Genomic DNA, 22,825 nt, shown 5'->3' with positions numbered 1-22,825 from the left:
TGTTATTAGAGGGGGTTTCCGGAGTGATGATCTTGGGGACAGTGGAAATCGATGCCTTGATTTTGTTGATTTTTTCAACGAAAAAAAGGTTGAGGGCGTCACAAGTTTCTTGGGTGGGAGTCTGGCCTGGGAGGGTTCTGTCGTCAGATGTCAATACATTCATAATTTTGAAAATTTCTTTGGATTCATTATCTGAGGAGGAAATTCGGTCCAAGAAGTGGGAGGATTTGGCAGAGACTATGGCAATTTTATAGTCTCGGCGAGCTGAGATGTATTGTAATCTAGTTAGTTCGGAGTAGTTACGTCTCCATGCCCTTTTTGATTGACGTACCTTTAGTTTCAGTTTTTTGAGGTTATCCGAGAACCATCTGTGGGAGTTTTGGTGTCTGGTCGGGGAAAATTTAGTGAGGGGGGCGAATTTGTCACTGGCTGACTGTAGCCAGAGAGTGAAGTCGTTTTCTAATTTATCCACATTAGTGCATGGACCAGGGGCGGGGCAAGTGTCTGACAGATTCGCAAGGAATCCTTCAGCGTCATAGGCATTCCATTTGCGGGATAGACCTCCGGCCATCAGAGGGATGGGGGAGTGGCCACTGAGCGTGAGAGTGGTGTCTATTAAATGGTGGTCAGACCAAGTACAGGGTGAGACGGAGGGAGGGGAAAAAATGAGGTTTTGGGTCCAAATTTGATCTAAGATGTGGCCCTTGATATGTGTGGGCGAAAAAATTTGTTGAGACAGGTTCAAACTGGTGAGGGCCTCGAAGACCTCCAAGGCGTGGGGCCCGGCATCGATGTCGTTAAACCAGTAATTGAGGTCGCCGAAGAGGGCGAATCTGGGATGGGAAGTGAGGAGGTTGATCAACTGATCAGACAGAGTGGCCGCGAAGGTTGGCATCGGTTGAGGGGGACCGTGTTTAAGCTAAAGATGAGATTGTCAACACCCGGGAGGGAGATAGATGGGATAGAGGTGGAATTCAAGTGTTTGGAGATTATGGCCGCTACCCCACCCCCAGGGCGATTTACAGGCCGATCGGCGCGGAGGATGTAATAGTCTGGGGGGAGGGCTGCCAAAATGTCAGGGAGTAAGTCCGTAGTCAGCCAAGTTTCAGTAAGTAGGAGAACGTCAGGTTTTTCGTTAGAGAGAAGGATAAAGATATCGGCCTGATGTTTTACTAAAGATCGAGTATTTAGATAGAAAACTCTAATGGTGGTGTTACTTTGAGTGGGCAGATTGAGGGGTGCAGCCGAGTTGGTAAGGTGCCAATCTGGCTGGGCGATGCCGGCCGCGAGGATGCATCTGATGGTAGAGGGGGAGAGTGAGAGGTAAGGAGACTGTAAGTCCCTTAGCGAAGTGGCCGAATATGTGATGATGTGGCCAGCCTGACAGGCCCCTGGGCCCGGTCTGGCGCGGACGGGCGCAGACGGGCTTGCCTTAGGCGCACCTTCAGCGCGCAAACGGCGCGCCTGCTGCGCTCCTCCGCTGCGCTTCCTGAAATGGCACATTTTTATGGGTGTCGAAAGGCAGAAAGGGGGGACGTGGCCTAAAAAGGGGGCATGGCCAGCGATATCGAAGGTAATGGCGTCAGGGTGTTTATCCTTTCCCCAGGGTCCTGTAAACAGCGCTAAGTCCACTGAGGACTGGAGATTGTGGCCCCAAGGGGAGCAGGTGATGCAGCAAGTAAGAGCAAAATACAATACTAAAATATTTACGTCGCTACTGCCATGATCTCTGTATGATTGTCACATTTTTTCTAACTGAACCTTACTCAAGGGAATATCCTTCCCCTTTTTTGTATATAAATGCCATGTTTTCTGTGATTCAATTAGAGACCATTCCTGAGCCTCCTTAGGTGACGGTGCTCTCCCTTAACTCGAGTTACTGAATAAAGACCCAGAATTCTAACCACCACGGACTCTGCTCTTCATGCTTGACCTTATTGATATTATAGAAATTCCGATCAAGGTAAATTACTAAAATATTTACCACAATTCTACAGAATAATTTGAATCACTGATCTCATTCATGTCATTCTACAGAATAAGTTGAATCACTGGTCTCATTAAGTTGTTCTACAGAATACGTTGAATCACTGACCTCATTAATGTCATTCTACAAAATAGGTTAAATCACTGGTCTCATTAATTGGATTCTACAGAGTAAATTGAATCACCGATCTCATTATTTGTCATTATTAAGAATCTGTTGAATCACTAATCTCATTAATGGCATTATTCAGAATAAGTTGAATAACTGGACTCATTATGGGGATTCTATAAAATACGGTGAATCACTGATCTCATTAATGCCATTCTACAGAATAGGTTGAATCACTAATCTCATTAATGTCATGCTACAGAATAAGCTGATTCACTGATCTTCTTGATGTCATTCTACAGAATATGCTGAATCATTGATCTCAATAACCACATCTGTGCTGCCACGATTTACCCCCTGTGCTGGGCCTCAACGTTAATGGGTGTGGTCATGACGGAACGGTTCCGTCATGAGCACAGATCGACCGATGCTCATGACGGAACTATTCAGTCATGAGCATCGAAGGGGTTAATGTTATTCTACAGAATAAGCTGAATCACTGATCTCATTAATGTCACTGTACAGAATAAGTTGAATCACTGATCTCATTAATGCCATTCTACAGAATAAGTTGAATCACTGATCTCATTAATGTCATTCCACAGAATAAGTTGAATCACTGATCTCATTAATGCCATTCTACAGAATAAGTTGAATCACTGATGTCATTATGTCATTCTACAGAATAAGTTGAATCACTGATCTCATTAATGCCATTCTACAGAATAAGTTGAATAACTGATGTCATTAATGTCATTCTACAGAATAAGCTGAATAACTGATCTCATTAATGTCTTTCTACAGAATAAGTTGAATCACTGGTCTCATTAAGTCATTCTACAGAATACGTTGAATAACTGATGTCATTAATGTCATTCTACAGAATAAATAGAATCACTGATGTCATTAATGTCATTCTACAGAATAAGCTGAATCACTGATCTCATTAATGTCATTCTACAGAATAAGTTGAATCACTGATCTTATTAATGCCATTCTACAGAATAAGTTGAATCACTGATCTCATTCATGTCATTCTACAGAATAAGTTGAATCACTGGTCTCATTAAGTTGTTCTACAGAATACGTTGAATCACTGACCTCATTAATGTCATTCTACAAAATAGGTTAAATCACTGGTCTCATTAATTGGATTCTACAGAGTAAATTGAATCACCGATCTCATTATTTGTCATTATTAAGAATCTGTTGAATCACTAATCTCATTAATGGCATTATTCAGAATAAGTTGAATAACTGGACTCATTATGGGGATTCTATAAAATACGGTGAATCACTGATCTCATTAATGCCATTCTACAGAATAGGTTGAATCACTAATCTCATTAATGTCATGCTACAGAATAAGCTGATTCACTGATCTCCTTGATGTCATTCTACAGAATATGCTGAATCATTGATCTCAATAACCACATCTGTGCTGCCACGATTTACCCCCTGTGCTGGGCCTCAACGTTAATGGGTGTGGTCATGACGGAACGGTTCCGTCATGAGCACAGATCGACCGATGCTCATGACGGAACTATTCAGTCATGAGCATCGAAGGGGTTAATGTTATTCTACAGAATAAGCTGAATCACTGATCTCATTAATGTCACAGTACAGAATAAGTTGAATCACTGATCTCATTAATGCCATTCTACAGAATAAGTTGAATCACTGATCTCATTAATGTCATTCCACAGAATAAGTTGAATCACTGATCTCATTAATGCCATTCTACAGAATAAGTTGAATCACTGATGTCATTATGTCATTCTACAGAATAAGTTGAATCACTGATCTCATTAATGCCATTCTACAGAATAAGTTGAATAACTGATGTCATTAATGTCATTCTACAGAATAAGCTGAATAACTGATCTCATTAATGTCTTTCTACAGAATAAGCTGAATAACTGATCTCATTAATGTCTTTCTACAGAATAAGTTGAATCACTGGTCTCATTAAGTCATTCTACAGAATACGTTGAATAACTGATGTCATTAATGTCATTCTACAGAATAAATAGAATCACTGATGTCATTAATGTCATTCTACAGAATAAGCTGAATCACTGATCTCATTAATGTCATTCTACAGAATAAGTTGAATCACTGATCTTATTAATGCCATTCTACAGAATAAGTTGAATAACTGATGTCATTAATGTCATTCTACAGAATAAGCTGAATAACTGATCTCATTAATGTCTTTCTACAGAATAAGTTGAATCACTGGTCTCATTAAGTCATTCTACAGAATACGTTGAATAACTGATGTCATTAATGTCATTCTACAGAATAAGTTGAATCGCTGATCTTATTAATGCCATTCTACAGAATGAGTTGAATAACTGATGTCATTAATGTCATTCTACAGAATAAGCTGAATAGCTGACCTCATTAATGCCATTCAGCAGAATAATTTGAATCACTGATCTCATGAATGTCAATCTACAAAATACGTTGAATCACTGGTCTCATTAATGGGATTCTATAAAATTTGTTGAATCACTGATCTCATTAATGTTATTCTTCAGAATAATTTGAATCACTGATGTCATTAATGTCATTCTACAGAATAAGTTGAATCACTGATCTCATGCATGTCATTCTTCAGAATAAGTTGAACCACGAAACTCAATAAAGTTATTCTGCAGTATACGTTGAAGCACTGTTCACATTGATGTCATTCTACAGAATCATTTGTCTCATTAATGGGATTCTACAGAAGACGTTGAATCACTGATCGGCTTAATGTCATTCTTCAGAATAAGTTGAATCACTGATCTCTTTAAAGTCATTCTTCAGAATAAGTTGGATTACTGATCTCATTAATGTCATTCAGAATAAGCTGAATCACTGGTCTCATCAATGGGATTCAATAGAATAAGTTGAATCACTGATCTCATTAATGTAATTCTTCAGAATGAGTTGAATCACTGATCTCTTTAATTTCATGCTTCAGAATAAGATGAATCACTGATCTCTTGAATGTCATTCTACACAATAGGTTGAATCAATGATCTTATTCATGTCACTCTTCAGAATATGTTGAATCACTGATCTCATTAATGTCATTTTACAGATCAAGTTGAGTCACTGATCTCAAAGCAATTCTTCAGAGTAAGTTGAATCATTGGTCTTGTTAATGTCATTATTCAGAATAACTTGAATCACTGATCTCATTCATGTAATTCTTCAGAATACGTTGAATGACTGATCGCATTAATGTCATTGAACAGAATACGTCCAATCACTGATCTCATTAATGTTATTCTTCAGAATAAGTTGAATCACTGATCTCATTAATTTCATTGCACAGAATTAATTGAATCACTGATCACATTCATGTCATTTTTCAGAATACGTTGAATCACTGATCTCATTAATGTCATTCTTCAGAATACGTTGAATGACTGATCTCAATAATGTCATTCTTCGGAATAAGTTGAATCACTGATCTCTTTAATTTCATATTTCAGAATAAGTTGAACCACTGATCTCATTAATGTCATTCATCAGAATACGTTGAATCACTGATCTCATTAATGTCATTCTTCAGAATAAGTTGAATCAATGATCTCATTAATGTCATTCTAAAGAAGAAGTTGAACCACTGATCTCATTAATGTCATTCTTCAGAATAAGTTGAATCACTGATCTCAATAATGTCATTCTTCAGAATAAGTTGAACCACTGATCTCATTAATGTGATTCTTCAGAATAAGTTGAATCACTGATCTCTTTAATTTCATGCATCAGAATAAGATGAATCACTGATCTCTTGAATGTCATTCTACACAATAAGTTGAATCAATGATCTTATTCATGTCACTCTTCAGAATATGTTGAATCACTGATCTCATTAATGTCATTTTACAGAACAAGTTGAGTCACTGATCTCAAAGCAATTCTTCAGAGTAAGTTGAATCATTAGTCTTATTAATGTCATTATTCAGAATACCTTGAATCACTGATCTCATTCATGTAATTCTTCAGAATACGTTGAATCACTGATCTCATTAATGTCATTCTTCAGAATACGTTGAATGACTGATCTCATTAATGTCATTCTTCAGAATAAGTTGAAACACTGATCTCTTTAATTTCATATTTAATAATAAGCCTAATCACTGATCTCATTAATGTCATTCCACAGAATAAGTTGAACCACTGATCTCATTAATGTCATTCTACAGAATAAGCTGAATCACTGACCTCATTAATGTCATTCTACAGAATAAGTTGAATCACTGATGTCAATAATGTCATTCTATAGAATATTTTGAATCACCGATCTCATTCATGTAATTCTACAGAATAAGTTGAATCACTGGTCTCATTAAGTTGTTCTAAAGAATACGTTGAATCCCTGACCTCATTAATGTCATTCTACAAAATAGGTTGAATCACTGGTCTCATTAATAGGATTCTACAGAGTAAATTGAATCACTGATCTCATTATTTGTCATTATTAAGAATACGTTGAATCACTGATCTCATTAATGGCATTATTCAGAATAAGTTGAATCACTGGACTCATTATGGGGATTCTATCAAATACGGTGAATCACTGATCTCATTAATGCAATTCTACAGAATAAGTTGAATCACTAATCTGATTAATGTCATACTACAGAATAAGCTGATTCACTGATCTCATTAATGTCATTCTTCAGAATAAGTTGAATCACTGATCTCATTAATGTCATTTTCAGAATAAGTTGAGTCACTGATCTCATTAATGTCATTCTACAGAATAAGTTGGATCACTGATCTCATTAACGTCATTCTTCAGAATAAGTTGAATCCCTGATATCATTATTGTAATTCTCCAGAATAAATTGAATCTCTGATCTCATTAATGTCATTCTTCAAAATAAGTTGAATCACTGATCTCATTAATGTCATTGTACAGCATAAGTTGAATCCCTGATCTCATTAATGTCATTGTACAGAATAAATTGAATCACTGATCTCATTCACGTCATTCTTCGGAATAAGTTGAATCACTGATCTCATTAATCTCATTCTTAAGAATAAGTTGAATCACTGATCTCATTAATGTCATTGTACAGAATAAATTGAATTACTGATCTCATTCATGTCATTCTTCGGAATAAGTTGAATCACTGATCTCTTTAATTTCATTCTTCAGAATAAGTTGAATCACTGATCTCTTTAATTTCATTTTTCAAAATAAGTTGAATCACTGATCTCATTAATGTCATTCTTCAGAATTAGTTGAATTACTGATCTCATTAATGTCATTGTACAGAATAAGTTGAATCACTGATCTCATTTATGTCATTCTTCAGAATAAGTTGAATCACTTATCTCATTAATGTCATGCTTCAGAATACGTTAATTCACTGATCTCATTAATGTCATTCTTCAGAATAAGTTGAGTCACTGATCTCAATACTTTTCCCTTTTAAACATCTTACCCCTGAGATTATACAATCTTTCTCTGATGGGATGAAGGCAGTAGCGCGATGGATGTCTTCCAACTTTCTCCAATGCAATGTTGGGAAGACAGAGGTGATGCTCCTTGGTAAAGCTAGGATCCAATGGTCTCCTGACTGGTGGCCTCTAGACCTAGGCCCAGTCACTGAACCCAAATCAATAATTAAGAATCTGGGGGAACGTCTGGAACCGGAGCTGACCATGAAACAGTATGTTAATGTCACTGTGGGATCTTGCTTCCACGTGATAGGTCTCCTCCGTAGGATATTTCCTTTTCTTCCTGACATTCACAGAAGAACTCTAGTTCAGGCTTTGGTGATCAGCTGTCTAGATTACTGCAATGGTCTTTTAGCAGGAGCTAACGAAGAGGTTTTAGATCGTCTACAGGTAGTACAAAATACAGCAGCCAGGCTGGTGCTTAATGCACCCCCCAGATCCCCATCTAAACCTCTACTACGTAAACTTCACTGGCTGCCCATACGTTTACGAGTAAAGTTCAAGACCTGCTGTACCATCCACAAAAGTCTTCATGAATTAGGACCTGAATACTTGTCTAATAAATTTGTTCCATATATTCCAGCTCGTACCTTAAGATCCAGTGAACAGCTAATATTAAATGTTCCTAGGATCAGCAAAACCAGGCTTGGCGGGAGGGCCTTGTCGTTGGTGGGTCCCACATACTGGAACATGCTCCCTCTGTCATTGAGACAATGTTCTAACCATCTTTGTTTCAGAAAGAATGTGAAAACTTTCTTGTTTAGCCTGTTTTAGCCACACCTCAAATTTTGTCCGGTATAAACAAATTTTAAATGTCTCTGCTACCTCTATAGCTTCTCAGGCCGGCTGTCATAAGCGCGGAGATACTCCTTTGGGAGTTTATTCATAGCGCTATAAAAACCAGCAAATAAATAAATAAATAAAATGTCATCCAACAGAATAAGTTGGATCACTGATCTCATTAATGTCATTCTTCAAAATAAGTTAAATCCCTGATCTCATTAACGTAATTCTTCAGAATAAGTTGAATCTCTGATCTCATTAATGTCATTCTTCAAAATAAGTTGAATCACTGATCTAATTAATGTCATTGTACAGAATAAGTTAAATCCCTGATCTCATGAATGTCATTGTACAGAATAAATTGAATCACTGATCTCATTCATGTCATTCTTCAGAATAAGTTGAATCACTGATCTCATTAATCTCATTCTTCAGAATAAGTTGAATCACTGATTTCAATAATGTCATTGTACAGAATAAATTGAATCACTGATCTCATTCATGTCATTCTTCGGAATAAGTTGAATCACTGATCTCTTTAACTTCATTCTTCAGAATAGGTTGAATCACTGATCTCTTTAATTTCGTTTTTCAAAATAAGTTGAATCACTGATCTCATTAATGTCATTCTTCAGAATAAGTTGAATTACTGATCTCATTAATGTCATTGTACAGAATAAGTTGAATCACTGATCTCATTAATGTCATTCTTCAGAATAAGTTGAATCACTGATCTCATTAATGTCATTCTTCAGAATAAGTTGAATCACTGATCTCATTAATGTCATTCTACAAAATACGTTGAATCACTGATCTCATTAATGTCATTTTTCAGAATGAGTTGAATCACTGATCTCATTAATATCATTCTTCAGAATACGTTGAATCACTGATCTCAATAATGTCATTCTTCAGAATAAGTTGAATCACTGATCTCATTAATGTCATTCTTTAGAATACGTTGAATCACTGATTTCATTAATGTCATTCTTCAGAATAAGTTGAGTCACTGATCTCTAATAATGTCATTCTACAGAATAAGTTGGATCACTGATCTCATTAATGTCATTCTTCAGAATAAGTTGAATCCCTGATCTCATTAATGTCATTCTTCAGAATAAGTTGAATCCCTGATCTCATTAATGTAATTGTACAGAATAAGTTGAATCACTGATCTCTTTAATTTCATTTTTCAAAAGAAGTTGAATCACGTATCTCATTTATGTCAATGTAAAGAATTAGTTGAATCACTGATCTCTTTAATTTCATTCTTCATAATAAGTTGTATCACTGATCTCTTTAATTTCATTTTTCAAAATAAGTTGAATCACTTATCTCATTAATGTCATTGTACAAAATAGGTTGAATCACTGATCTCTTTAATTTAACTCACCAGAATAATTTGAATCACTGATCTCATTAATGTCATTTTACAGAACAAGTTGAGTCACTGATCCCATCAAATAATTCTTCAGAGTAAGTTGAATCACTGATCTCATTAATGTCTTGTTGAATAACACGGGAGGGTGACCTCAATACCTATTTAGACCCGTCAATGGACAGATTGACAGTAACAGACCGGCATGGTAAACAATCAACCAAGATAATCTGACACAGCATGGCTGAATATCACATGGTAGACATTTAGAGACTCCAGCACCTGGGGCAGTGAGAAGGCACATTTGTATCATTTGTACATGGCACATGATCCCCTTAGATTATTGCAGGTTGCGCATGATGCCTGTCCCTGGATGACCGAATACTCACATCTTCCCAAAACACTATCTGCAGATGTCTATGTGACTTATTCCCCAACCCAATTCATATGGTGGTTCCCAGCTACATCCCTTCTTGACCCAGTGTTCTGTGGGGGTTTACACTCTGCTCTCATTGAATATTTAAAATAAAATACTGGCACAGTGGAGAGTGTGGGGAACCTTTGGGAGGACGTCAAGGTCGTCACTATCCTGGATGTCTGCATTAGCACACAGGCAGGGGATTTTTGGGCAATGCGCACCCAAATCCAGAACACTGAGTCCAAATTATAGTCCCTAGATAGTGAGTATGAGAGGGACCTCGAACCTGCTATTCTGGTCTGTATTTATGAAAACATAACCACTTAAAACAAGCTGGCAGTTCAAGAACTAAACTTTTTAATCAACAACACATGCTAACGCATATGAGGAGGGTGGCTGGCCGGGACATAGTCTATCCCAAAAACTACAATCACCAAAGGGACAAATGCATATAATCCAAATCACAACTCCAGAGGGGGCTGACTGCTTCAAAACCCTCTCCAGTCTCACAGAATTCACAAAATGTTATGCCCAACTCTACAATGCACGTCCTACTGTGGCTGAGGCAGACCTACAAAGTCATATTGAGTGTGTGTCGCTGGCCTAGCTGTCTCCTGGTTAGCAGGAATTCCTTATACTGCCCATAATATCTGAGGAGCTCAAAGACGTGTCCTGTGCCTCCAAATGGTAATGTCCCAGGCTTAGATAGAATAATGGGGGAATTCTACAAGGAATTTTCAGGCTTCCTGGTTCCCATCTCCTTGCCGTTTATGATGAAGCCTTGATAATAACATTACTGAAGCCGGATAAACATTCTACTAATTGTGAAGCATACTGACCTTTATCATTGATACATTTAAAAGATAAGCTACTGACTAAAGTGCTGGCAAGTCGCATATGGCCTCTGCTTCCTTACCTGGTGCTGCCAGAATAATCTGGATTCATTCCTACTAGGTCCACTTTGCATACGCTGCACATTCTGCTCACCCTCCTTCACCAGCTCAATCCATCTCTGCAAGAGGCTATGGTCCTACTGGAGACAGCCAAAGACTTTGATTCTATGTCGTGGGACTACATGTCTCAGATGAAAGCCCAGCATGAGAATACCCACACAATTCCTGCGAGGGATACTGGTACTATACAATAAACCTGTGCCCTGTCTCCTACTAAATAGGAACCCCCTTCTGGGAATTTGTGAGCGGGCAGGAAACAAGAGAAAGTGCCTCTGGTCACCAATTGTACTCACTATTGTGCTAGAACCCTTGGCATGGGCATTTAGGCAGCGCCACATCAACCCTGCTCTTAGCTTCCCCTTGATGCCACTGAGCATATCTCTCTATGCAGATAACCTAGTGCAGTATGTTCAGAACGCAGACACACATTTGGTGCTCTACGTTTATGTGTTCATCCACTTTGAAAGATATTCATGTCTGAGTATCAACTGGTCAAAGTTGGTGATATTCCCTCTGATGCCATGTTCTCGGGGGATCCCATTGGAGTTCCTGTTTTATTTTATTTGTTTATTTGCTGGTTTGTATAACGCTTGAATCAACTCCAGCTGGAGTATCTCTGCGCTTTTGGAGCCGGTAATAACAGAAATTGTGAATGAGTGAGTAGAAACTAGATCTCATTTCTGAACAGTGCAGTTTTCAGGAGTTTCCGGAATGTAAGATGTTCTTTACATTGTCTCAGAGACAGAGGAAGTTTGTTCCATAGAGTGGGTCCGGTAATAGATAGAGCTTTACACCTGTGTCTGTTTTTTTTGGCACGGGGGACCACTAGAAGGAGATTGTTACTGGACCTGAGAGATCGAGTTGGGATGTAAGGGACAAATTTCCCTTCGAGATAGGCGGGCCCCTGTCCATTTAGACATTTGTGGATCAGACAGCATATTTAAAATTTGGCTCTTTGTTGGATTTAGAGCCAATGCAGCTGCTCAAGGAGAGGTTTAGAGGCAGTTCTTGGGGGGACATTGAGAACAAGGCGAGCTGCCGTGTTCTGAAAGGCCTGCAACTTGGCCAACATCCCTTCGTTGGCAGAAAGCAACAGGCCATTACAATAGTCGATCCGACTTAGGATCAGTGCCTGAACAAGAGTTTTCCTAGCAGTGTCAGGTAGCAAAGGGAAAACTTGGCGTAATAGACTGATGGTATGGAAGCATATTCCTGAAATGTAGTTTGTGTGTTGTTTGAGTGACAGATCTTGGTCGAATCGAATCCCCAGATTCTTCACGACCTATTTGGGTTCAGGAACTGCTCCTAGGTCTTGTGGCCACCACTCCGGAGTCCACTGGCACTGGTGTGAGTAACCGGTCAATTATCTAGGCCTCTGGATACACAGATCCTCAGATAGTGATGCATCCTAATTATTGTATGGCTGTCTCACGTTGAAGGATCAAATACAGCAGCGTTCAGGGCTGCCGTTCTCTCTGGCCACAGAATAGCTATATTAAAAATTATAGTATTACCCAAATTCTTATATATCTTCACCAATATCTCAATCCTCTTGACACAGCCCTTCTTTCAAACCCTGAAGACACTTTTGATAATGTTGGCATGGGTGGGGAAACACCATATTATTCATGGGAGATTCTAATGTTGCCATACGCACTTGGGTGCTTCAGTTAGCCAGACTTACACCTCTAGTAGTTGTGTGCCCAAGCGGACTTTGCCCTTTATTGGTATACCCCACATAACTACATTCCACATTTAGCTGATGATGAATATCCCTTTCCATTAAAAACCATTCTTCCCAACAAGAGGGAAGGCATTCTGGAAGCTAAATCAACCCGATATGCTCCACAGCAAGCGTTTGGGGTGCCCCCGGGATGAGGCGAGTAACAGTAGTTTGTGTGCCCCAGAAATGCTGGTGAAATTACCACCCCGCTTTCTCCATTGAAAACAGAGACAAAACTCTGGCCCTTCTGGCTAGGGCTGGGCTGTGTATGCTGGGTGATGATTACTCAAAAGGTACATTTGTGACCTTAGCTGACATTGATGACCTTCACATACTGCCTCCTCAGATCTGCTATGCAGGAATACTCCCCCTAGTTCCTAGCCACACTTCCTTATGCTCTCAGCACTGCAGACACCCTTTACCAGTGGCACATGTAGGCATTTAATTGCAAAATTGTATCATGCAGCGCAGGCGGACAGGCTGGTATCACCAGACAGGGCAGTGGAGATACGGAACATGCCTCTAACTACCCCTATTGAGAGAGAAGACTGGTCCTTCCGCTGTGCTCAATTAAACATGCTTGCATGCAATTGTAATCTGCATCAAATATGCCACACACCACGGAAAAGGTTCAAATGCAGGTTGAAGCTCCATGCAAACTGTGTATGATGCAGTGAGCTAGATACTTGAATCAGTGGATAGGGACCCCTGACATGTGCTTGCTGGGCCTGGTCAAGAACTTACAGCCAACTAACAGATGCCTTCTAGCAGGAGCTCCTCTGTTAATGGTGATCCACTGGGGCACTTGTGCTGTACCCACAAACCATCAATGGCTACATGACCTGGCATACCGCAAGGACGAGCTGGAGTTAGATGTCGAGGAGCCGCCTCAGCCTTTGCGGGCAACGGACTGCCGGGCCCCACTTGAGACATACCTCCTGACATCTCAGGGCAGTCCACAGAAGAGCAGCATTGGCAGGTTGAGGGAGTAGAGAGACACTGCAAGACCCTACTCTTCAGGTCTTGTTGTTCTATGAGCATTTTTTGAAAAGGCAAAATAAATTGGTTGAAATACTGATCTCATTAATTCTTCAGCTTAAGCTCGTTAGAAAATCCCTTCCAAGAGCCTAGCATTACTTCTGGACCCCTTACCACAGTGGTTTATTTGTATATAAAGAAGTGCCGGGGCTCTCATCAGGAGGGTGGACAAAGACCTGCAACCGTACCGCGCTCTTAGAATGGCCAGCAAGGATGGGCTGTGAGGTCGAAAGAGCCATGACATTAACTTTGAACAATCTCTAAATCAATACCTGCAACCATTGATTGATGACAAAAACTTACCAAAAGCTCTGCCAACAGTTCCACTTTTAACAGATGATTCTGGTGTTGGTGATGCTGAACGTATAGACACGATGTAGGTGTTGGTATAGTCTGTTGGGGCAAAGGTATCCATCAGTAAAAGTTAGACATACATGTGGCAACATTCCCCATAGGTGACTGCATTTGACATTCCTGTGACATTGTATCATATATTGGCAATTAATGTGACATTCATTTGACAACACATTTTGTATCCGAATCCCTACAACATTCAAATGGCAATATATGTCACTCTGCATTTATGTGACATAATAACTTTTATGTAGTTCAAGGGCCGTCCATGCTACAGAGGAGCATGGATCCAAGGGGCCTATTACCAAGAAACAAAGTTAAAATTATCTCCGCTTTAGCAGCAGAAAACTGCAGCTAAAGCAGCGATAATGAGTTTGATTATATGGCCTTGAGAATTCCCATAGAAGTCCATGTTCTAGTTTCAACAGGGGCTTCTATTGGAATTCTCAAGGGCATATTATCAAGCCCATTATCGCCGCTTTGGCAACAGTTTTCTGCCGCTAAAGCGGCAATAATTTTAACGCCGTGCTTGATAATATGCCCCCAAATTACGTGATAATAATTTCAAAGAATACCCATTTATCTTCATGCATGTGAATTCCATCTTAGAGTAGACCATGCCTCCACATTTATAGGGTATTCAAGTGACATCATAGATTGTACCGGTAACCAGCCTCCATAACATCTTCATGTAATAACACACCCATTGATCCAAATAGCCTTGGGCTGCTTGGAAAGCTCTACCTGAGCAGCTATAACTGAGAATAGCACCAGAAAGAAAGCTTGGACAAAAGTAGAGGTGTAAATATTGGCAGACAGATGGATTAGCAAAAGAAATAGTGTTGTCAAGAATGTTGGGCCTGGTTCATAATGGTAAACCTATACTTTTGGGTAAGCTTACAATTGTATTCTATTCACAAACAAATTTACAAGTAGTATCTTTGCAAAAGATGGGTCTTTTTATGTGTGGAGACTCGCCATTTGTAAGGATAATAATTGTTTTAAATGGTCCTGTCTACAGTGTCAACCGCAAACCTTTTTCAGGCCTCCTCCCTTTTTTAGGTCGAGCATCAGCGATGACCTGTGGTATCTCTCTGGGAGGCTTTGGCAAATCCACCAATTGCCATTGGTTCTTTTTGTGCCATTTTGAAATTATGGCTTTCTATTGGTCCATTCCTTCAGCTGAGGCGATTTCACTAAGTGACTGCTTTTGTTGGCCTTCCTGCACAGCGTGTGTGATGGCCCCTCCTCCCCTCTGGGCATGGCAGTCTGTTACAGCCTAAAACTGTCTGGGTGGACTTTTGGTTGGCACAGGGATTATCCAACACACATGATTTACTTTAATAAACCATGCATTTTAACATGCTGTTTCATATCCTATCTTTTCTAATATCCCAGCAGTGCAGATAGACCAGCCTGTGCCTATGGGATGGACAGATCATTACTTGATTAAAGCCAGCTTGAAGATATCTGAACTTTTAAGGATTGATAGGACCACTTTGGTTCTCAAAAGGCCTTGGCACAAACTTAAACTAAAAGATTTTCATGCCTTCCTGGGAGAGTTTCCATTGGGGGACATGCTGGATCCTGAGGTAGCATACACCTCCTTCTGTGACTGGATTGGGGGGGGGGACTTGATGCCTTTATTCGAGCTAAATGGGTTAGGGGGCGTAGGACGGTCTCCAATCCATGGTATTCTGAGGCTCTGAGAGCCCTACGAAAGGACTGCAGAAGAGCCGAACGGATATGGAGAAGGAATTATGAAGATGGTCATAAAACTGTTTACCTAGCTGAACTAAAACACTATCATAAAACGATCTGTTCTACACGTGCTAAGTTTTATTCTGAAGAAATTAGGGCTAGTCCCAACCCCACGAAATGCATTTTTAAGATTGTCCAGGAGCTGAAGAACAACAGAGTCTCTGGTTCTTATGTAAAATCGGCACAGCAATGCGAAGAACTCGCTTCTTTCTTTGTAAATAAAGTGCAAAACATTTACAACACATTCGCGCAACTCTCCTCTGTCCAGAGTTCTGTCAGTGTTAGAGATGGGGTTTCCACTTTGACAGCTATACCAGAGATCTCTTGTGAGGACCTTGTTAAACTCTGTAAGCAGGTCAAATCGGGATCTCTGTCAGACCCCATGAGGCCGGCGCAATTCATGGAGTCACTGGCACTTTTTCAGCAGCCATTAGGCCATATACTAAATCTATCCTATGCCACGGCCAGAGTTCCCATAGCCTGGAAACCGGCCTGGGTTACCCCCATCATTAAGAAGTCTGCACTGGATCCATCTATACCAGACAGCTTCAGGCCGATTTCTTTGCTTCCGTGGGCTGCTAAGCTTGCAGATTTTGTCAACAACAGTGGTCCATTGCAAAAAATAATTTAGAGAGAAACAATAAAATATAGACAAAGTCGTAACTATATTTAGTAAATAGACCAGCCCAGCCGGGCGAGGGTCTGTGGTGTATTGATATAAAAAAAAAATTGTGAGACAATATTACAATATTACAAGGTGGGGCACAAGCCTGTGACCTACAATACACACTTACACAATTACGTACGAACAGAACACAAGGGGCTTTTTAGGCAACAAACAATTGGTTTGTGACACTTCCAATACAATTTTTCAAAGTGTCACTGCAAAATAAACCATAACACCTTTACAGTCAAATTACAGTCTTTTTGTAATAGTATAAGGCGTTAAAGGAGTGTCGACGGCGTTTCGATTCGCTATTTTAGATCATGCGAATCATCATCAGGACATGAATTTATGCCTAAGATAAGCCATAATAGCCGCAGGACCGGGGATTGTCCACAGCACGGTTGTGGCTGAGAGGGCAGGTCAAAACCTTTAAATTAAGGCGGATCGATTAGAAATCTTGTGTACTGCTCGGGAAGATACCGGTATAGCAGGGACGAGTTCCCATCAATGGACGGCGGGCTCTCACGTCGCAGTGTGTCACACTGCGACCCGAGAGCCCGCCGTGATGATGATTCGCATGATCTAAAATAGCGAATCGAAACGCCGTCGACACTCCTTTAACGCCTTATACTATTACAAAAAGACTGTAATTTGACTGTAAAGGTGTTATGGTTTATTTTGCAGTGACACTTTAAAAAATTGTTTGTTGCCTAAAAAGCCCCTTGTGTTCTGTTCGTACATAATTGTGTAAGTGTGTATTGTGGGTCACAGGCTTGTGCCCCACCTTGTAATATTGTAATATTGTCTCACCAATTTTTTTTTATATCAATACACCACAGACCCTCGCCCGGCTGGGCTGGTCTATTTACTAAATATAGTTACGACTGTGTCTATATTTTATTGTTTCTCTCTAAATTACTTTTTGCAATGGACCACTGTTGTTGACAAAGTACTTTCCCAAGGTCCATGGCTGCATCCTTTGGGTCCCCTTGTTGTTTAAACGCTAAGCTTGCAGAGGCACTTGTGAACAAGGTGCTATCTTGGTACATGAGCCTTAATGACATCCTGGATCCGTCGCAAAAGGTTTTAGATCGGGTCACAGTACCGAGTCTGCCCTGTTAGCTACCACTGAGCATTTAAGAACGATTCGTGACGCCGGTCAGAGTGCAGCATTTATTCTGCTAGATCTTAGCGCTGCCTTTGATACAGTGTCTCATGACATCTTGTTGTATCGCCTGGAGGCAATAGGGATTACGGGCCGGGCCTTGGAATGGCTTCGAGCATTCCTTATGGAAGAATCTTTCCGGGTGGCGGAACCACCGTTTTTATCTCAAGCCCATTCCATCTGCCAGGGGGTTCTGCAGGGCTCTGCGATGAGCCCGACTTTGTTCAATCTCTATGTACAACCTCTTGCGGTAGTGGCAAAAGACTGGGGCCTAACGCTGGTATCGTATGCTGACGATACTCAGCTGGTCATCACCCTAGCTGAAGGGCCTTCTATATCAGCCACGAGATTCAGAGATGGGATGGCAGCAGTTGCTCAGTGGATCGCTGACAACTGTTTGCAGCTAATTGCTAATAAAACGGAAGTGATGCTGGTAGGGAAAAACACCTCCCTCTGCAATGAGCATTGGTGGCCAGTGGTACCATGCCGAAACCTAAGCCAGTGGTTAAGAATTTGGGAGTTTGGATGGATGTGGTTCTCAATTTTCAGACCCACACGAAGAAGGTGGCTGCGACCTGTGTGGGCCTGTTGAGAAGTCTCCACCCCATCCTGAAGTTCTTCAATGCGCCAGTTCGGCAGCTTATTGTCCATGCTACGATTTTATCGCGCCTGGAATATGCGAGCGTTCTGCTTCTGGGCGCAAACAAAGCCGAGATCTTGCGACTCCAACAAGTCCAAAACTCGGCAGCTCGAGCACTGGTTGGACTCCTTCGTAGATGCTCTGCCAGAGCCACTATCAGAGGCTTACACTGGCTTCCGATTGAAGCAAGGATCGAGTTTAAAACATTCTGTATGGCGTTTAAAATCTTAAAAGGTACAAGTCCTGAGCTATTGCGGCCTCTTCTAACCTCATACATTCCCCAACGTAGCTTGGGCTCTTTGAGACAACATCTGGTAATTATACCTAGGATTAAACTGTGCTGTGCCGGGGACCGTTCATTCCGGCTCTTGGCGGCTAAGTTGTGGAATTCTCTGCCAGTCTCCATTCATTGTATAGAGGACATATTGACTTTCCGGAAAGCCATTAAGACCTTCCTCTTTCCATTGTCTTAGGGACTGGGATTTCTTTGGCCAGCTTTTGGTATTCTGTACAATTAGACTGACAGCGCCAGGACGCCCCTTAGCTGGGGCAGCTGCGCGCTTAACAAAATTATAACATAACATAACATAACATAACATAACACCTATAGAACTAACTCGACCGCAAGGTATCAGATCCCAACAAACACAATTTACTTTAATAAATGTACTTTAACATTCTGTTAATAGCGTTCCCTCAACTGTAAGGTATCAGATCCCCTTGAGTAAGCACCAGTTGCTTTACAAGCAGGCATATTCACTTTTAGGCACAGGTAGATACCTGATTTGTCCAGAATTACACGATGTTTGAGCATTGGTGCAAAGTCTCAAACCTGGTTTCCCAGCGTCAAAGTCTGAACAATCAATCAATCAATCAATCAATCAATTAATCAGGTGTTTTTGTTTTTTAAGCATGACTATTCACCGGTGAGGGTCTCAAGGCACTGTCAATCAAAGAGGGGGTCAGACAAAGAGCAGGATTTTGAGGTTTCTCGCAAAAACGAGGAGCGATGTTGTCTGTCTGAGGTGGAGTGGAAGGGTGTTCCAGTCTCTAGCCGCGAGGAAGAAGAAGGATCGGCCTCCCAATGTGGTCTTTCTGGTGCTGGGGATCACGGAGTAAGAGAGCTGGGCTGATCCTAGGGCCCTTTGGGGTGTATGGAATTTGAGTCAACTATTCAGGTATGCTTGTCCGGTGTCATGGAGGGCCTTGTGTGCATGGCTGAGGATCTTGAAGATGGGTTTAGCCTCAATGGGGAACCAGTAGAGTGTGAGCAGGTGCTGGGAGATGTGGCAGTGTCTTGGCAGGTTGAGGACCAGTCTTGCGGCAGCATTCTGGATGTTTTGTAGTTTGCAGGTGAGGTTTTTCTTTATTCCGGGGTAGAGTGCATTCTCGTAGTCGAGTCTGCTGATGATGAGAGCGTGAGTGACAGTCTTTCTGTACTCAAGGGGGATCCATTTGAATGTCTTACGTAGGAGGCGGAGGGTGTGGAAGCAGGAGGATGAGACAGAGTTGATCTGGTGGTCCATTTTGAGCTCAGAGTCCAGGATGATTCCAAGGTTGCGTTCATGGTCTGTGGGGGTAGGTGAGCTTCCGAGGGCGGGGGCAACCTGGTGTCGTTCCAGGTGTTGGGGTTCGGGCCCATAACGAGTACTTATGTTTTGTCAGTGTTGATTTGTAGGCAGCTGATTTTGCATCCATTTGGCGACAGCTTCCATGCCTCCTTGAAAGTTGTGTCTGGCGGTTTTGGGTTTGTTGGATAGGGTGAGGATGGGTTGAGTGTCATCTGAGTATCACACAATGTTGAGTCCGTACATTCTTACGATGGGGTGAGCAGAGCCATGTAGACATTGAAGAGCGTAGGGCTGAGGGAGGACCCCTGGGGGACTCTGCAGGTGTTTGGCGTAGGGTCCGGGAGGAAAGGAGAGAGTCTGACCTGCTGTGCTCTGCCAGAGAGGAAGGATTGGATACAGTTGAGGGCCTTGTCCTTGATCCCTGCGTCATGGAGTCTGCATATTAGGGTGCGGTTAGAGACTGTGTCGAACACCTCTGAGAGGTCAAGGAGGATGAGGGCTACAGTTTCTCCTCCGTCCAGTAGGATGCAGATGTCGTCGAGGAGGGCTGTTTATGTGCTGTAGCTTTAACTGAAGTCGGATTGGGAGGAGTGGAGGATGTTGTGCTGTTCAATGAAGGTGGCGAGTTGGCTGTTGATGGCTTTCTCGATGACTTTCGCTGGGAATGGGAGCAGGGAGATGGGTCTGTAGTTTTTGAGGTCGGTGGGGTTCGCTGAGGGCTTCTTCAGGAGGGGTTGGACCTCGGCATGTTTCCAGTTGTCGGGGAATAAGGCGTTTGCTGGGGAGCGGTTGATGGTGTTGCGGAGCATGGGTGCAATGTTGTTAGCAGCTCTGTTGAAGATGTGGTGGGGGCAGGGTCTGACACTCTAGACATTCTGCTATGTTGATGTACAGCCAGGTACATGTATAATACAGAGCTCATGTTGAAGTGCTTTTGTTTAGACAGTTGAGGGCGCCATGACAAGCAACATCGACAAATGTCCGGGGCCGCAGGACCTGGAAGAGCTAAGCAATGATTCTCTGCCATAAGAAGACTACATTGGATCAGGCTAGGGGCGCAAATGTGTGGATTCATACAAAGGACCCTCAGTATCGTATGCATTGATGATGCCTTGTTTTTTCCGGGCCAGGATGGGACTGTAAAAGTGTGAATGCCACCCCCAGCTGCACTGTAGCATATTAATACCCATCCCCCCTCAGGAGGGTGCATGAGTGTGTGACCCAGGCTTGTTGCTAGTTTATATATATTGTTTTGGTTTGGTTTGCGGAAAACATCCTTTGTCTGCATTTAATTTGGAGTGAAAGTATTTCTGTCTTCCTAGTCAAAACACTTCTTGTTGAACTTTCAGACATTAAACACATTGCACCTTAGTTAAATCTTTAACATGGAAGTTGATTTGAGCCTGTCAAAACAACAATCTAATAAACCAGTCTGAACCCCCAAGAGTCACAGCCTGACAGTGTGCAGAGCACCATGGGTCAGTAGTGAAGGCTGGTTTCAGCCACAAGTGCAGCCGGAGCCATTTCAGCATCAACACAGCGCTCTCATCAACTAGAGGTGCTTGCACCCATATGATATTCTGTGCACTTCCCAGTGATTGGCCTGTGCTGTATTGCAGTGCACTGCTAGAAAACATTGGGGCATATTATCAAGAACAGTGCTAAAATGATGGCCGCTTTAGCAGCAGGAAACTGACGATAAAGCTGCGATAATGGACTTGATAATATGCCCTTGTGAATTCCCATAGAAGCCCAGGTTCGGGTGTGGTGCCGTTCTTGATAATATGCCCCGACGTCTGGCTGCTCTCTTTCTTTGGTAACCCGCTTCTTTCCGAGATCACCCATTTTTTTTGACTGACATAATCCAACACCTTTTGTTTAAAAAAAATATATATGCACTATGCATGCTCACTTACAACGCCTTTCAGTGACCTTCTTCATCCATTGTTCTGCCGAAGTCTCTCTCACCATTTCTGCCCACCCACCATAGCATGGGAAGACAGCTCAGGGATTACTTTTGCAATGTATGGTTTTACATAAGAAATACTTATATATTTTAGATTATACACAATGCTACTTCTATCTGTGACAATATGCAATTTCCTCTGTACAGCTTTGGAGCAGGTGCGTAATCAGAGCTACATTCTTTGAAACTGGGTTTAAGACTTGGCTTCAGCTCAACATCCTGTGATTCTGGGCAAATCACTTAATCTCACTTCCCTAAAAAGGAATGGGACCTTGCATAATATAACTGGTGCTCAGGTAAAGCACTCTAATACCTTCGGGTTGAGTTTGCTGTGCTCCAGTCTTTCACACCATGAGCTAACTTCCTGCACCTTTGCATGTACACATACCGAATAGCCTTAGCCTCCTGGAATGCGGCATTTTATTATTGTATTTATAATCTACCCTTATAAGCCATTGTAACACTTTAAAAATAAGTTTCAGGTACAGGGCGTTGTGTAAGGCTGAATAATGATTGTGCAGTTCGATGGCCAGTCTCAAACTTTATCACTTATTAGGGATACACAATTTGCTTATTGAGAAGTTCCTGAGGAAACGATGCAGCATGAGGGACCATCACATAAACGAAACTGTCACCCAGCATAGAGGAAATATTTATCTTTCTTAAGATGGATTTCTACAGTACCGGCAGAAGTATCTCATTTTATAAGCAAATCGAATATTCTGGATGGCTACCCCGCCCTCAGAATGCTTTAACCTGTGGTGTTCAGTGGATCAATTAATGAACACTAAGGAAGTTGTTCCAATAATGACATTACAAACATAACAAGAATCATTCAAACAAT

At 41.4% G+C, this 22,825-nt stretch overlaps 1 protein-coding gene across 1 annotated transcript in view; it reads right to left on the bottom strand.

The window, feature by feature from the left end:
• LOC147718128 (uncharacterized) overlaps positions 1–22,825 on the bottom strand; it is a 176,130-nt gene that overhangs the window by 106,059 nt on the left and 47,246 nt on the right. The window contains exon 3 of the mRNA XM_086919249.1: positions 14,161–14,250. Within this exon, the coding sequence (XP_086775375.1) occupies positions 14,161–14,250 (90 nt within the window). The remainder of the gene's footprint in view (positions 1–14,160; positions 14,251–22,825) is intronic.

This window comes from Lissotriton vulgaris, chromosome 4_2 (assembly GCF_964263255.1).
Source record: "Lissotriton vulgaris chromosome 4_2, aLisVul1.2, whole genome shotgun sequence".
NCBI classification, from domain to species: domain Eukaryota; kingdom Metazoa; phylum Chordata; class Amphibia; order Caudata; family Salamandridae; genus Lissotriton; species Lissotriton vulgaris.
The sequence above is the reverse complement of the archived record's forward strand: the minus strand, read 5'-3'. Positions and strand labels throughout refer to the sequence as shown.